Genomic DNA, 14,391 nt, shown 5'->3' on the forward strand with positions numbered 1-14,391 from the left:
ACCATAATTCCACCATCTCGGAATTTTACTGCTGGCACTACACATGCTGGTAGATGACGTTCACCGGGCATTCGCCATACCCACACCCTGCCATCGGATCGCCACATTGTGTACCGTGATTTGTCACTACACATAATGTTTTTCCACTGTTGAATCGTCCAATGTTTACGCTCCTTGCATCAAGCGAGGCGTCGTTTGGAACTTACCGGCGTGATATGTAGCTCATGAGCAGACGCTCGACCATGAAATCCAAGTTTTCTCACCTCCTACTTAACTGTCATAGTTCTTGCAGTGGATCCTGACGCAGTTTGGAATTCCTGTGTGACGGCCTGGATAGATGTCTGCCTATTACACATTACAACCCTCTTCAACTGTCTGTCTCGCGTACAGACATATGACACAAGTGACACCCGATCACCTGACCACGTCCCGCGGAGCGCCCCATTCTGCTCTCTAACGATGTCTAATGACTACAGAGGTCGCTGATATGGAGTACCTGACATTAAGTGGCAGCACAATGCACATAATATGAAAAACGTTTGTTTTTGGGGGTGTCCGGATACATTTGATCACATAGTGTATATCGAAGCATTTGAGCTATGGTGTTGCAGATGGCTGTTAAAGTAGACCGATAAACAGTAGCGGCCGGTGATCATGTGCTAATGCGCTAAAGTATACCGCAAACATCGCACTTAAATTATGCCATTTCTCTTCCAAAGCTAGCCGGATATCGCATAAATAAAACGTATGCCATTTCTCTTTGAATGCGAGCGGGAAATTTCATTAAAAGTATGCCATTTTCCTTTGAATGCGCAGTGGTGTGCAAATAAAACGGACGTAAACATGTTTTATAGCGGTCTCTCCACGGTAACTGTAAACCAGTGCCTCCCCGCGCACGAGTATCTGCTGCTCCTTGCCTGACAAATTTCATCGCCTCCGCGCCGTTATCATCAGTCGCGTTTCGCAGCAGTGACAACAGAAACTCTCACAACCTGAAGACGTCGAACAGTTGAATCGCTGGAGCATTGTGAGATTTGCACAATACTGTCAGGCGGCAAACCCGACAAATGTCTCTGCATTAATTATTTTATATACAGGGAATACTTACCATAGTATCATACATTTGTCCGCCAGTCAAACAGTTGAATGGTTGTAGCAGACTCATTCGTGAATACGTACTTGATTGCAGCATTTGCGCCTAGAATGTGCATGAACTCACCCTGCTTTCAAGGAATTAAATGTATAACGTAGAAGACACGTTAGTTGGAAAATATCGCTAAAGCACTAATAATGAACGACTCTAAATACGACTTATTGTTTACTTCCGCAGGTCCGACTTGGCTTCCCTTGGTGGGCAACTACCAGGACATCTGCCGGCTGAGCAAGAAGCTGGGATCGCAGCACGAGGCTTTCACGTACTTGGCCCAGAAATACGGATCACCCGTGATTGGTTTACATCTGGGCGGCGAGCTGACCGTCATCGTTTCCACGAGGAGCCTCATACGCGAGGTGCTCACGCGACCCGAATTTGAAGGACGGCCTCAGAACTTCTTCGCGCAGCTCCGCAGCCTGGGGCTGCGGAAAGGTGAGTGGCACTGCTGTTAACGTAATATAGCACGTCTGCAGGAAGTTATATGTGAACCGATCAGTTTCATGTTCGGCTTCACTACAACTACGACTACACACCGCCCAAATGGCAAACTGTAAGACATAAAAAAAACGCGTGGAAGTTCATCCGAGTGATTGGAGGGGGGGGGGGGTATAAAAGTTAAACACAAAATAAAGTGACTCCGTGGGTAAGTGCCTCACGGAAAATACAACGATCTTGGGTCCTACGCCTACACATATTCCACAAACCACGGTAGGGCCCTTATGCGAAATGTACGTTTGCCGCAGTAGAATAGTCCTGCAGTCAGTCGCAAATGCCGGTTGTCTAAATTTTCTCAACAGTGTTTCACGAAAAGAATGCCGTCTTCCCCACGAGGATTCCCTTTCGAGTTCAAAGAACACTTCAGTAATGCTCACATGCTGATCGAACTTACCGGTAACAAATCTAGCCGCACCCGCCTGCTTCGATAACTTCCATTAATCTGACCTGGTGGGCTCCCAAACATTCGGACGGTACTCAAGAATGTGTCGCACTAGTGTTCGATAAGCGTTCTCCTTTTCTAGATGTGCTACACTTTCCTAGAACTCTCCCAATAAACCGTTTTAGGCTGTTCGCCTTCCCTACAACTGAATTTACTCGCTAGTTCTATTTCATATCGCTCTGTAACGTCATACCTACACACGTGATCACGTGACTGTGCTAATCTGCACACTAATAGTAATGTATTCGAATATAACAGGAGTGTTTTTCCAATTCATCTGCATTTACTTACATTTTTATACATTCGAATCACCACGCCAAAATAGAAATTTTGTTTAAGTCTTTTTGTCACCTTCTACAGACACTGAACGACGATACTTTCCCGTACACCACAGCGTCATCAGCCAACAGCCGTAAACTGCTGCTCACATTGTCCGTCAGATAGTTTTTTCTGCATATAGAAAATAATAGCGCTTGCTGGGACAGCCCTGGTGGTACCCTTACTGTGATGAACACTCGCCGTCGAGGGCTGGGTTCTATTGCTCAACAAGTCTTCGAGCCACTCACGTATGTGAGAACCTATTCCGTGTGCTTGAACTTCGTTAACATTCTACAGTAGGTCGCTGTGTCAAACGCTTTCCAGAAATCTAGTAATATGGAAGCTGCCTATTGCCATTCACCAACAGCTCGTAGGGCACCGTGCACGAGCGATGCTTTCTCAATCCGTGCTGATTTTTGAACTGAAGCTTTTCTCTGTCAAGGAAATTTACTATATTCGAACGCAGACTATGCTCAAGAATCCTGCAAGCAAACCGATGTTAAGGATATTTGCCTGTAATACTGCGTGTCCGTTGTCCTGTCCTCTTTAAATACTGCAATGGTCTGTGATTTTTTCCGTCGTTTGCGGCTTTACGCTCGATAAGAGATTCACGATAAATCCAAGCTAATTCTCTGTAAAATCCAAGTGGGGTTTTAAAATGAAGGGCTGCCTACACTTGATTGTTCCGTTCACTGACGGAACGTTAGTCCAGGACTAAGGTTCGCCTCACTAAGTCACTGACCTAGTTCGAAGTGACGCGTGCACATTGGCTTGCAAAAAATTATTCTCCGACCACTATTGTGCCTCATTCAAGGAAGATTGTTCATTTGTTTCCAGCAGCACATTTTTAAGCATAGGTGCAATTCGTGCAGGCCTACATGCTCGTGTAGCATGTGGAATGCTCTCCGTTTCTCGGAGGCGTTTATGCACTCTTGCAAACATTCAACTCGCGTGATACCTTCGTGCAGGGTATGCTTCTTGGTACGAGCATGGAGCCCTCCCGTGAACTGCCGTTAGCCATGCCATGTATGAAATGCGTGTCCGCACAATCCTCGTTTCTGTAATGTTCCATGTTACCATCAACATTTCTATGACACAACTGATGTTCCGTAGACTGTGCTCTGTACTGTCGCATTCATTCTGTTTACAACTCGTCTCGAAAATGTAAACAAAGACCACGCCACGGACTGTCATGTGGTGTTTACACAGAATCACATCGCTAGTGGCTGGTAACCACAAAATCACAATTATTTCGCAAGTAGTTCGTTTGCGAACCTGTGTTTACTTGGAGTGTAGTGTACTTTCAACTTCATGCTTTTATGCCATTAATTATGATATGCCTTGTTGTTGTTGTTGTTGTTGTGTTGTTGTAGTCTTCTGTCCAGAATCCGGTTTGATGCAGCTCTCCATGCTACTCTATCCTGTGCAAGCTTCTTCATCTCCGTATAACAACTGCAACATACATCCTTCTGTATCTGCTTACTGTGTTCATCTGTTGGTCTCCCTCTACGATTTTTACCCTCCACGCTTCTTTCCAGGACTAAATTGATGATCCCTTGATCCCTCACAATGTGTCCTACCAACCGATCCCTTCTTCTAGTCAGTTGTGCCACAAATTCCTCTTCTCCCCATTTCTATTCAGTACCTCCTCATTAATTATGTGATTTACCCATCTAATCTTCAGCATTATTCTGCACCACCACATTTCGAAAGCTTCTGTTCTCTTCTTGTCTAAGCTATTTATCGTGCACGTTTCACTTCCATACATGGCTACACTTCATAGAAATACTTTCAGAAAAGACTTCCTGACACTTAAATGTATACTCGATGTTAACAAATTTCTCTACGTCAGAAACGTTTTTCTTGCCATACACAGTCTACAATTTATATCCTCTCCACTCCGATCATCAGGTATTTTGCTCCCCAAACAACAAAACTCATTTACTACTTTAAGAGTCTCATTCCCTAATCTAATTCTCTCAGCATCGCCTGATTTAATTCGACTTCATTCCATTATCATTGTTTTACTTTTGTTGATATTAATCTTACGTCCTCCATTTAAGACACTGTCCCTTCCGTTCAGCTGTTCTTCCAAGTCCTTTGCTGTCTCTGACAGAATTAAAATATCGTCAGCAAACCTCAGAGTTTTTATTTCTTCACCAAGGATCTTAAATTCTACTCCAAATTTTTCTTTTCTTTTCTTTCCTTTCTGCTTGCTCAACATACAGATTGAATAACGTCGGGCCGGCCAGTGTGGCCGAGCGGTTCTAGGCGCTTCAGTCTGGAACCACGCGACCGCTACGGTCGCAGGTTCGAATGGATGTGTGTGATGTCCTTAGGTTAGTTAGGTTTAAGTAGTTCTAAGTTCTAGGGGACTGATGACCTCAGATGATAAGTCCCATAGTGCTCAGAGCCATTTGAACCATTTTTTGAATAACGTCGGGGATAGCCTACAACCCTGTCTCACTTTCCCACCACTGCTTCCCTTTCATACCCCTAGATTCTTATATGTACCATCTGGTTTCTGTACACATTGTAAGTAGCCTTTCGTTCCTGTATTTTACCCCTGACACCTTCAGGATTTGAAGGAGAGTGTTTCAGTCAACAATTTTAAAAGCTTTCTCTAAGTCTACAAATGCTACAAACGTATATTTGCCTTTCCTTAATCTATCTTCCAAGATCAATCGTAGGGTCAGTATCGCCTCGTGTGTCCCAATATTTCTGCGGAATCCAAACTGATCTTCCCCGAGGTCGGATTCTACTAGTTTTTCCATTCGTCTGTAAAGAATTCGCGTTAGTATTTTGCAGCCGTGATTTATTAAACTGATAGTTCGGTAATTTTCACACCTGTCAACACCTGTTTTCTTTGGGATTGGAATTACTATAATCTTCTTGAAGTCTGAGGGTATTTCGCCTGTGTCATACATCTTGCTCACTAGATGGTAGAGTTTTGTTAGGCCTGGCTCTCCCAAGGCTGTCAGTAGTTCTAATGGAATGTTGTCTACTTCCGAGGCCTTGTTCCGACTTAGGTCTTTCAGTGCTCTGTCAAATTCTTCACGCAGTGTCATATCTCCCAGTTCATCTTCATCTAAGTCCTCTTCCATTTCCATAATAATGCCTTCAGGTACATCGCCCTTGTATAGACCTTCTATATACTTCTTTCACCTTTCTGCTTTCCCTTCTTTGCTTAGGACTTGTTCCATCTGAGCTCTTAATATTCATACAGGTGGTTCTCTTTTCTCCAAAGATCTTTTTAATTTTCCTGTAGGCAGTATCTACCTTACTCTTAGTGATACATGCCTCTACACTCTAACATTTGTCCTCTAGGTATCCCGCTTAGCCATGTGCACTTCCTGCAGATCTCATTATTGAGACGTTTGTACTCCTTTCGCCTGTTTCATTTGCTGCAGTTTTATGTTTTTTTCCTTTCATCAGATTCAATATCTCTTCTGTTACCCAAGGATTTCTACTACCCCTCGTCTTTTTACCTACTTGATCCTCTACTACCTTCACTATTTCATCTCTCAAAGCTACCCATTCTTCTTCTACTGCATTTCTTTCCCCCGTTCTTGCCATCGCTCCCTAACGCTCCCACTGAAACATTCTACAACCTCTGGTTCTTCCAGATTATCCAGGCCCCATCTCCTTAAATTCCTAACCTTTTGCAGTTTCTTTTTCTTTAATCTACAGTTCATAACCAATAAACTGTGATCGGAGTCCACATCTGCCCCTGGAAATGTCTTACAATTTAATATGTGGTTACTAAATCTCTGTCTTACCATTATATAATCAACTTGAAACCTTCCAGTGTTTCCAGGCCTCCTCCACGTATACAACCATATATCATGATTCTTAAGCCAAGTGTTAGCTATGATTAGTTATGCTCTGAGGAAATTTTCTACCAGGCGGCTTCCTCGTTCATTCCTTACCCCCCAGTCCATATTCACCTACTAATTTTCCTTCTCTTCCTTTTCCTACTATCAAATTCCAGTCCCCATGACTACTAAATTTCGTCTCCCTTATCTATCTGAATAATTTCCTTTATCTCATCATACATTTCTGCGGAGCTAGTTGGCATATAAACTTACTACTGTGGTAGGCGTTGGCTTCGTGCCAATCTTGACTACAATCACGCGTACACTTCGCTGTTCGTTGTAGGTTATCCAAGTTCTTATTTTTTTTATTCATTATTAAACCTATTCCTGAGTTACCCTTATTTGATTTTGTATTTATAACCCTGTATTCACCTGACCAGAAGTCTCGTTCCTCCTGCCACCGAACTTCGCTAATTCCCACTATATCTAACTTCAACTTATCCATTTCCCTTTTTAAATTTTCTAACCTGCCTTCCCAATTAAGCGACCTGACATTCCACGCTCCGATCCGTAGAACACCAGTTTTCTTTCTCCTGATAGCGGCGTCCTCAGCAGTCCCGAATGGGGAATTATTTTATCTCCGGAATATTTTACCCAAGAGGACGTCATCATCATTTAATCATATAATAAAGCTGCATGCCCTCGGGAGAAATATGCGGCTGTAGTTTCCCCTTGCTTTCAGCCTTTCGCAGTACCAGCACGGCAAGGCCGTTTTGGTTAGTGTTACAAGGCCAGATCAGTCAATCATCTAGACTGTTGCCGCTGCAACTACTGAAAAGGCTTTTGCCCTTCTTCAGGAACCACGCGTTTGTCTGGCCTTTCAGCAGATACCTCTCGTTGTGGCTACACCTACGGTGATGAGGCACGAAAGCCTCCCCACCAGCGACAAGGTCCACGGTCCATGGACGCCTTAGATACCATAACAATACGACAACGCAGTCTCATATCGGGAAAGATTTAATGAAGAGAATGCTGTTGCTTTTAATTTTCTGTGTCGCTGGACATTAAACATATATTTACACATGACGTTACGTTTGAGTAAACGAAATATGCGCTTCCAGTGCTATATTTTGCTCTCATACCGTCATACTAACAGTTAGCTATTTACAGCACGGTGACTCGGTTTATAAGACCGTGGATTCGCCTTCTGGAAGAATGGGGCTCAACATCGCTTCCGGATATCCTGATTTACGTTTTCTATATGGTTTTCCTAAATCGCGTAAGGCGTAAGGCTGAAAGCGAGACTGTTGCTTCCTATGAGGACTATGAGATCAGTTTCTACGGAAAATTTACAAAATATCGAAACTATGACATACAAAAATCGATAACATAAGGAGAGGAAGTTCTGAACAAATACACAACAATATGCTACAGAAATACTGTTCAATAAATACACAAAGACGCTTCCTCAACGAAATTAGTATAACAAACATCCTCGATAACCTAAAAATACCTGCTTCTCAACTCTTCTCTCTCTGTCTCTCGCTCTCTCTCTCTCTCTTTCTCTCTGTCTCATGCACACACCCACACGCGCGCGCACACACACACACACACACACACACACACACACACACACACATATTAAATCAAACAGGATGACGCACATTTACTTCAAAATTAGCGCCACACTGGACAAAAACAATAGTATATACTAGCGAGCGGTGACAATAACGTAGTGTTTCCCGATGGGTGTAGCGACATTAGTTTGCTCCCAAATCTCGTGCGTTACAAGTTTAGAATGAAGTGTGAAAGGTACGAAAACAGTGTATGTAATTAAAATCTAAAAGAAAGCACACCAGTGTTGGTACCACAGGCCCGAAAATTAAGTACAGGGCACACACCACTATTATTCTCTAAAAAAAGTATTTGAAAATCGATAACTCTTTAAGCAAATTCTTCCGACTAGCATGCCTATGACATGCTTTCAAGTCATAAAACAACATAAAAGCAAAGCGACATTACAAATGCACTTTAAGAACTAAGGTAGTTTCAGGTGAGTAATCAAAGTAAAATTAAAAATGCACATTATCTCTTGTGAAGCTATCTTACAACTGTCTCATGAAGCGGTATTGAGAATATCACTAATGGCGACAGTCTGTGTGTTTATGCAGCAACTGCAAATGCCCGCCAGACATGTATGCATACCCCGCGGGATTAGCCGAGGGGTCTATGGTGCTGCAGTCATGGACTGTGCGGCTGGTCCCGGCGGAGATTCGAGTCCTCCCTCGTGCACCGGTGTGTGTTTGTCCTTAGGATAATCTAAGTTAAGTAGTGTGTAAGCTTAGGGACTGATGACCTTAGCAGTTAAGTCCCATAACATTTCACACACATTTTAACGTTTTTTTTGAACATGTATGCATGTCTGAAGAAACAGACATTGTCTTTCACAATTTGCAATTATGAAAGTCTTTAAATGGATTCATGCATTGTGAATACATATTAGCGTCAGGTACTTGTGACACTAAATCTCCATATGTCACGCAGTCACAATCCAAATGATCACACTTTCGTGAAACTAAGAACAGGAAGAGATCTGTTATTATTCTGTATCGTCATTTCAGACCCACGAGACCTGATTAATGGTGACAGTGTCTGTGTTGATAAAGTAACTGCATTTATTATAATACAATGTCCTTCAGACTTGCATTCATGTCCTTTGTATAGGGACCGAGCGGGGTGGCGCAGTGGTTAGACACTGGACTCGCATTCGGGAGGACGATGGTTCAATCCCGCGTCCGGCCATCCTGATTTAGGTTTTCCGTGATTTCCCTAAATCACTCCAGGCAAATGCCGGGATGGTTCCTCTGAAAGGGCACGGCCGACTTCCTTCCCAATCCTTCCCTAATCCGATGAGACCGATGACCACGCTGTCTGGTCTCCTTCCCCAAACCAACCAACCAACCTTTGTATAGGTTGTATGTTTTCTGTTGGCCATTCTATATAGACGCACATCACGCAACACATGTGTAGTGTTGGTTTTTAGATTTTACTATGACCCTATATATACTCTCAGGTGACAGAGGAAATCTCCTAATGCCGTGTCGGACCTCCTTTTGCTTGGCATAGTGTAGCAACCATGACATGGCACGGAATCAACAAGTCGTTGGATGTCTCCTGCATAAATATTGAGCAGTGCCGTCTCTATAGCTGTCTCTAATTGCAAAGGTGTTACGAAGCAGGATCTTGTGCATGAACTGAGCTCTCCACTAGGTCCCATAAATGTCCAATTGGAATCATGTCAGGTGATCTGGGTGGTCAAATCATTCTTTCGTATTGTCCAGACTGGTCTTCAAACCAATCGTGAGCAATTGCTGCCCGATGACATGGCGCGTTGTCATTCATAAAAATTCGATCGTCGTTTGGGAACATGAAGTCAATGGATGGCTGCTAATGGCCTACAAGTAGCCAAATATAAACTGGACCCACCCGCTTCCATGTAAACATACCACACAATATGGTAGAGGTATGAACAGTTTGCACAGTGCCTTGCTGACAACTTGGGTCCATGGCTTTGTGGGGTCTGCGTCGTACTCGAACCCTACCATCAGCTCTTACCATTTGAAATCGGGATACATCTGACTTGGTCACGGTTTTTCAGTGGTCTAAAGCCCAGTGGTCACGAGACCAGAGAGGCTTGCAGGTGATGTCTTGCTGTTAGCAAAGGCTCTCGCATCAGTCATCTGCTACCATAGCCCATTAATGCCAAATTTCACCTCACTGTCCTAACAGATACATTCGTCGTACATCACACATTGATTTCTGCGGTTATTTCACGCAGTGCTGCTTGTCAGTTATCACTGACAACTCTATGCACATGCCACTGCTCTCAGTTGTTAAGTATAGGTCATTTGCGAGCATTGTTCATGGTGAGAGATAATGACTGAAATTTTGTATTCTTGGCACACTCTTGACACTGTGGATCCCAGAATATTGAATTCCCTAATGATTTCCGAAATGGAATGTCCCATGAACCTGGCTCCAACTACCATTCTGCATTCAAAGTCTGTTAATTCGTTTCGTGCAGCAGTAACCACCTTGGAAAGCTTTTCACATAAATCACCTACGTGTAAATAATAGTTGTGCCAATGTATGTTCTTTTACACCTCGTGTACACGATACCACCGCCATCTGTATATGTGCATATTGCTATACTATGAAGTTTGTCACCCTAGTGTAATTTCTGTTACACCCCAGAATAGAAAAGGGGAAGGAATTAAATTTTTCTTAAGATCACACTAGCACAGCCACAGGTGATGCCAGACAGAGGTGTTGGCATAGCTGTGCAGCAGAAAGGGACAATAAGCACTGTAAGTCGGTCATGTACATAAGCACACACTGCTACATTGTTGCCAACCACCAAGCACAAGTTACACATTCAGCAAAATGTGCGCTGAGACAAATGGACAGAGACATCAATATTTGTTAGCTCTTGTGATGTGAAGAAACAAGCGTTACCTCAGATGCAATAACGCATTTCAGAGACCTAACACTGCAGTTAAGCACGTGTAACAACTTTTACTGTGGAACAAGGACTGCTGACTTCTGGTAAAGAAATGGGCCACATTCACTCATAATGAACAGAGCTTCACATCTTACCTCAAGCCATAAATACCTCAGTTCCCCAGATCTGAATGCAGTTGGTCATTAGCGGTGAGGCGTTCATACCAATAGCATTCAATTCAGTGATGTTATGGTTTAGTGACATTTATGTTTTACATATTTCAGCAATTCTCATAAACATGCTGCTTACCATTTCTGAGAAGGCAACATTCAGGTAACCATGACCTCTCACTCATCGGCCTTACCATTGGTAGCCATCTATCACTTTGATGATATGGAGGCTGAGGGTCTTCCAACACCAGAACATCTCATGGTGCTTATCACATTAACATATCGTCACTGCAGGGTCAAAGAGCCATCCAGTGCCTCAGTTTTTAATCATCATGGTAGGCACCTTGCCGGTGCTACAGCCTACATGTCCAATGGGGCCAGGATTGTCCAACTACATGACTTCCAGCAGCATGGTACATCTCAATAGGTCAACATAGATCATTGTCATCTTCCAGAGTGGGATTGAGGGTGCCCTAAACAGTGTAGGAACACTCTCACACTATAGCTCCACCTGCAGAAAGGCAGGCAGCAGCTCACAAGACATCAGCTGAACTGCTGGAGAAGTGGCACTGGTGACTGCCAAGCCAGGCCAACAACAGGAGTCACTGGAATTCCAGAACGTCCCTGGTATGAAATGTCAGCTGCTGGTGATGAGGAGAAACTCAATAGTAAATCTGAACCAATAAATGTTAACATGCCAAACATGTTTTATTAGCGCCAAAAGATATTCTACAGGCCCATATTCTGACAATATTGACGTGTCTCCACCTGGCACCGCTACAGTTCATAGATTGTATGATAGAGTTACATCGTTGGGGGCTGTATCTATGCATCCCAGGAAAGTACTATCTTTGGCAGGTGAAAGCGGCTACCTTTAGTTTACAACTGTGATTTGAGATGTTTTAAAATGTTTTAAGAAGAGTTTTATGTTTGAAAAAACTTGTCTGTTACTGGGTTTTTACTTTTGATGGTGTCTAATGGCACAGAAGCTTATGTGTTATACTACAGGACGATATAAATATTTTATATAACAGCAAGTACATGTTGTGTTGCCATTTATTGATTGGTTTCCTTGTTTTATAGCATTTGTAATGGTAGTACACTGTCTCAAAACATATTCTGCTAAAAATTTCACGCAGAAGACAACTGGTGGCTTAACATTCTCAGTACCAAACATTCACGTGCTAAAATTTTTAGGCCTAACATTACCATGAGCTACGGTTGTTGTAAAAAATGGTTCAAATGGCTCTGAGCACTATGGGACTCAACTGCTGTGGTCATAAGTCCCCTAGAACATAGAACTACTTAAACCTAACTAACCTAAGGACATCACACACATCCATGCCCGAGGCAGGATTCGAACCTGCGGCCGTAGTGGTCGTGCGATTCCAGACTGTAGCGCCTTTAATCGCTCGGCCACTGCGGCCGGCCCAGGTTGTTGTATAATACATTCATAGAAATGAAGCGACATCTACAGAATATGGTCCATAGACGTCCGAATATGCTCGGATAAGTAGAAAAAGAAATACGTTGTGTTTTTCAGAACACAAAGTTTAAAAAACCAAATTTAATTGATGAAAAAGAATTCAACTGAAGGTTCCAACCCCAAAAAGATGATTAGCAACGATGCCTACTTTGAAAATGACAAGTCGAAACGCTTTTACCAGTCACAACTTGTGCTTTGTCTCCAATGACCTCAATGTCGACGAGAAGTTATGCCCTGATATTTCTTTTTTTCTTTGTACTTCTGACTTGATACTGAATATCTGGTTGGGTAGAGCGTGAAACATTGAGCTGATTGGCAGGTGTTTTGGTTGTGCAGGAGTAACGTTGGTGGATGGCAAGTTGTGGCAGGAGCAGCGCGCCTTCGTGATGCGCCACTTGCGCTCTCTGGGCTTCAGCGGGGCTGCTATGCAGGCGTTGGTGGGTGAGGAGGTGCGCGCCCTGCTGGAAGAACTGAGTGACAGCCGTGGGAGGCCGACACAGCTCAAGCAGCTGCTGCCGGCCTCGGTGCTCAACGTCATTTTCCACTTCTGCGCTGGTGAGTGTGCCCAACCTTCCATCGACTGCTAACCAGTGTATAATTTGTGGTTCTTCCTCTTCTTCTCACTTAATTAATCCAGTCACATAAAATACGGAGCTGCAGTTGCATGTTGCTGTGGCATTCAAATTGTAAGACAAGCTCAGCTTACCAATGCGTTCTCAAGCTGTGAATTACTGCTCCCAGGACCATCGCGGCCTTTCAGTAGGGGTGTCGAAGGGGTTTTATAAAAACAATACTTTCGTTCATTTGCTTCATGAGTAAAGGAACAAGTGTGCGCTAGTATTGATATCTAGCAGGCTGGCAATGAAGTGCTTTTACTGTGGCAGTTAAATCCTACTATATAGCTCATTTGTTTGTATTTAGAAAAGAAATTTTGAAGGCAACTTTTGTCGAATACAGATCGTTTTAAATTGTTGTTTGCATTTGTGATTTGTTTTTTTCTGTCAGCATGGACAAATCATTAAATGCAAGTACAAAACCTGATATCTCAAATGTATCAAGCGATTGAAAAGAGACGAACAGACGGAAATGTAGGAAATGGGACGACAGATTCTTGAATCCCGGTTTTAAATGTTGGAAATGAAGATCGACCTCGGGATGTCATTTCTTTAAGCATGTTTCCTAATAAAATGAAACAATGATTGCATTCAAATCACGGTAGTGTGGTCAACAATCCATGAGAATACTCTTCCGCAAGTAAAAAAAAAAACTTACACCAAAGATGTTACGATTCCTATAAAAGCTCTTCATTCATCTAAGACAGTTGCCTACTTTGTGGCAAAGAGAAAGAAAGATCTTATTCTACTAGATGCTCTGCACATGGTACCTATTATGATAAGTTACATAGGTGACAAGCCACTGGTAACGGTACCTTTATAAGACCATAGTACTAGCCATCGAATGCTGAATGAAGCTGACGACTGTGATGTTCAACTGCCTGAAAAACTCACAGGTAGTTGTGTTTCTCTGTTCTCTTTGATAAAGCTACAAACAACCACAATGATGTGCATCTAACTTATTACGTGTGGTTTAAAAATGACAAAAAGTTTCATGAAGATCATCTTTGTGGCAGGAAAATAACTTTTCAAGCAAAAGCAGTCTTTTATGTCTGAAAGAACAGACACCAAGCAGATTCCGCAGCTGTGATATGTATTATGTAAATTGAAGGTGGAGGGGGAGAGGAAGAAAAGGAAAGGGATGGGACTGAAGGTATCAGCTGCATCGGGACTTTCTGGGTAGTGAGCGGCGACGAATGAAGATGTATGCCGGACCGAGACTCGAACCCGGGATTTCCTGCCAATTAGACAGTTGCATTAGCCGCTATGCCACCCAGACACACACAGTGTTAATGGTAAAGTGCGCGGGCTATCTCGGTACGCGCCTCAGCTGACTCAACCTCCCACCTGGCGCCACCACTTTTCCATAGTCCCTGTCCATGTCCTCCATGCTCACT

At 43.2% G+C, this 14,391-nt stretch overlaps 1 protein-coding gene across 1 annotated transcript in view; it reads left to right on the plus strand.

The window, feature by feature from the left end:
• Nucleotides 1–14,391, plus strand: part of LOC126452442 (methyl farnesoate epoxidase-like) — a 329,711-nt gene that overhangs the window by 97,344 nt on the left and 217,976 nt on the right. The window contains exons 2-3 of the mRNA XM_050091072.1: nt 1,331–1,585; nt 12,717–12,935. Coding sequence (XP_049947029.1) covers nt 1,331–1,585; nt 12,717–12,935 — 474 coding nt within the window. The remainder of the gene's footprint in view (nt 1–1,330; nt 1,586–12,716; nt 12,936–14,391) is intronic.

The sequence above is a fragment of the Schistocerca serialis genome, unplaced genomic scaffold (genome assembly GCF_023864345.2).
Source record: "Schistocerca serialis cubense isolate TAMUIC-IGC-003099 unplaced genomic scaffold, iqSchSeri2.2 HiC_scaffold_863, whole genome shotgun sequence".
In the NCBI taxonomy this organism is placed as follows: domain Eukaryota; kingdom Metazoa; phylum Arthropoda; class Insecta; order Orthoptera; family Acrididae; genus Schistocerca; species Schistocerca serialis.